We start from the raw sequence: 3,169 nt of genomic DNA on the forward strand, positions 1-3,169 counted from the left end.
GAACTCAGCCTTGTTGGCCGCAGACCGGCAGTTCCAGAGGCTGCCGGAGACCTGGAACTCCACGTGGGTCGTGCGCGCTGGGACCACCAGGTTAGAGTGGCAGCGGCCACGCGGTGTGAAGCGTTTGTATGGCCTGTGCAGAGGGGAGAGAACAGAGATAGACAGACACATAGTTGACAAGCTACAGAAGAGGCTACGCTAATGCAAAGGAGATTGGAATGACAAGTGGACTACACGTCTCGAATGTTCAGAAAGTTAAGCTTACGTTGCGAAAATCTTATTGACTAAAATGACGAAAATGCTAGCTAACTAACACAACACTACACTAATCAAGTCGTTCCGTTGTAATGTAATAGTTTCTACAGTGCTGCTAGTCGGTAGAGGTTGGCTATTATACAAAAGCAACTTTGTAGCTAGCTAACATAACATAACACTAATCAAGACGTTCCTTTGTAATGTATTTAGTTTCTACAATGCTGCTCGTCGGTAATAGTTGGCTGGGTATGGAACAATGGCGTCGCGGGGGACGGAAATAGCTGGCTAGCTAACCTAGCTAACCTCGATAATTACTAAACTACACAATTATCAAGCTATGACAAAGACAACTATGTAGCTAGCTAGCTAACACTGCACTAGTCAAATCGTTCCGTTGTAATGTATTAGTATCTACAGCGCTGCTAGTCAGTAACGGTTGGCTAGCTAGCAAACCCACTAGCTAGCAGTGGGTTTGATGACTAGGTGTGTTGACTAAGTCTGGAGTCTGGACAAGGCGTCGCGGCTGGCTAGCTAACCTCGATAATTACTCTAAACTACACAATTATCTTAGATACAAAGACAACTATGTAGCTAGCTAACTAACACTACACTAATCAAGTCGTTCCGTTGTAATGTAATAGTTTCTACAGTGCTGCTAGTCGGTAGAGGTTGGCTAGCTAGCAGTGTTGACTAGCTAGCAGCTAGCAGTGTTGACTACGTTAGGAGGACGAAAAAATAGCTAGCCTCGATAATTACTCTAATTACTCTAAACTACACAATTATCTTTGATAGCTAAGAAAAATTGCTCAGATCAAACAAACCAAACCGTTGTAATGTAAAGAAGTGTAATATTACCTGTGGAGCGAAGCGAAGTGCGACTGCTCGCTCCGGACCGGAAGTTGTTGAGTGTCCATACACTACATCATGACTTTAGCTTGGAGTCCATACACTACATCATGACTTTAGCTTGTGTCCATACACTACATCATGACTTTAGCTTGTGTCCATACACTACATCATGACTTTAGATTTTAGAATGTTCATGAGAATAGTATTCCGATACCCATTTTGTTTTAACAGGGATAACTAACCAGGACAGCTTGGTCAAGAGTGAACACCTGCTAGTCAGCAGAATGTGGTTCCTGGGAAAGATCCGAGAGAGCATGGAGAACATTCCCCCAGAGCTTGGACGCTACGTGGGAAAGAGTGAGGAGGAGGATCTCTCAGCCAAGGCCAGTCTCTCCAACAAGTTGCACAGTAACATTCTGACTCCGGACAAAATCCCGGAGTTCTGCTTGCCCCCTCGGCTGTGCAGGAGCCTAGTGGCAGCTGAACCCCACACTGTGAGTCAGAGGCTCACCAGTCGAGACTGTGGTGCTGTTGATTTCTCTGTGACTCCGCAAGTTAAACAGGTTGAGGAAATGAAGTTGACAAAAGTCAGTTGTGTGGCCTGGAGGGGTAAGAAGCCACTGCCATTCTCTGCAGAGGGCTATGGTTTGGCGGGAATGTATGAGAGTCCAAACACACGGAGGAAAGAGTCACTGTTTCACTCCAAGAGCACTGGCTACACACTGGACAGGACCCTACCCAGACCCACCACAAGGGTGGCGATAGAGCGAAACCAGTGTAAAGCACCCCCCATCCAATTGGGGCTTGAACTTGGGCTCTCCTGTAAGAGCCTGTCAGAGTCAGGCAGCACAGAAAGCGATACTCCCTCCTCAAATGACTCCTCCCCTCTGGGCTCTCCCCTGCTCAGCCGCTCTTGCTCTGGCCTCTCACTCTCTATCATCGCCGCCTGGGCGGAGGGTCCCCCAGGTCTGCAGTCTGCCTCTGCTTTCAGTGGCACTTTGGGACTGGAAGGAGCCTCCCCATGCTCTGCGGTTAACCCCAGAGGACGGAGGGGGGCAATCTCACCCATTCCCTCCACCTCCCTCATCGAGCCCTGCTCCAGTCCTCCCTTCGTTGTCAACTCCCTGGCGCCCCCTGTCCTGTTCCCGCTGGACGTGCTCCACTGCCAGGAGCGGATGCAGAGAGAACATGTCCTCCCACTGCCGGAGGGCCGTGGCAGAGTCCGCCTCTCGGCCGAGCACACATTGTCACCCTCTCTTCTGTCCATGGTAGTGCGAGTGAGGGTGGTGTCCGTGGAGGGTCTGAGGGACGAAGGGGACCCCAGAGCCCTCCACTGCTGCCTCAGCCTGAGCTTAAGCCCGGGGAAGCTCCAGAGACAGGACAGCGCCACAATCAGGAACTGCAGGAGCCCCGTGTTCAATGAGGACTTCTTCTTCACTGAGCTGAGCCTGGACAGCCTGGGTGGCTTGCGGCTCCAACTGAAGGTGTTAGACAAGGCCTCCGGGCTCAGACGGGGCACGGTGCTCGGGATCATCATAACCGAACCCCTGGCCCAGCTACTGCCCCTGTGACCAGGGAGGAAATAGCTTCTACTTCAGCCAACCTCTCTATGTGTTATTGTTATGCCTAGGGCCAGGACTTTTTCCTGACCATGTCACCTGACCAGGGAAAACACCTAGTACTTGTTGTGGTTATATAGTGTACATAGCCTAATAATCTCCAACCCCTCTGCTCTAGCAGAATTAGTTTTAGCTACCAGGGCAGTAAGTCCTATCCAGGTCCCTAGCCATGCATAATTATTAATCGTGGGAAATGCGCTCCAGAAATTCAGCATGCTAAATGCACACTCCCTCAAAACTTGAGACATCTGTGTCCTTTATTGTCCCCAGCACAAGGTGCACCTGTGTAATGATCATACTGTTTAATCAGCTTCTTGATATGCCACACCTGTCAGGTGGATGGATTATCTTGGCAAAGGAGAAATGCTCACTAACACAAATGTAAACAAAGAAAAATAAGCTTTTTGAGCAAATGGAAAAATCTTGTGATTTTATTTCAGCTCATG

At 49.4% G+C, this 3,169-nt stretch overlaps 1 protein-coding gene across 1 annotated transcript; it reads left to right on the forward strand.

Moving 5' to 3' along the window:
- Positions 1-1,388: 1,388 nt before the first annotated feature.
- Positions 1,389-2,675, forward strand: LOC115165083 (C2 calcium-dependent domain-containing protein 4C). The gene has a single exon (XM_029718120.1). The coding sequence runs from the start codon at positions 1,389-1,391 to the stop codon at positions 2,673-2,675; it is 1,287 nt and encodes a 428-aa protein (XP_029573980.1).
- The last annotated feature ends 494 nt before the right edge of the window (positions 2,676-3,169 follow it).

Source organism: Salmo trutta, chromosome 27, assembly GCF_901001165.1.
Source record: "Salmo trutta chromosome 27, fSalTru1.1, whole genome shotgun sequence".
Classification (NCBI taxonomy): Eukaryota; Metazoa; Chordata; class Actinopteri; order Salmoniformes; family Salmonidae; genus Salmo; species Salmo trutta.

What these genes read in the sequence shown, in the direction of transcription:
- LOC115165083 (XM_029718120.1), top strand. Translation starts at nt 1,389, where the DNA reads ATGTGGTTCCTGGGAAAGATCCGAGAGAGCATGGAGAACATTCCCCCA.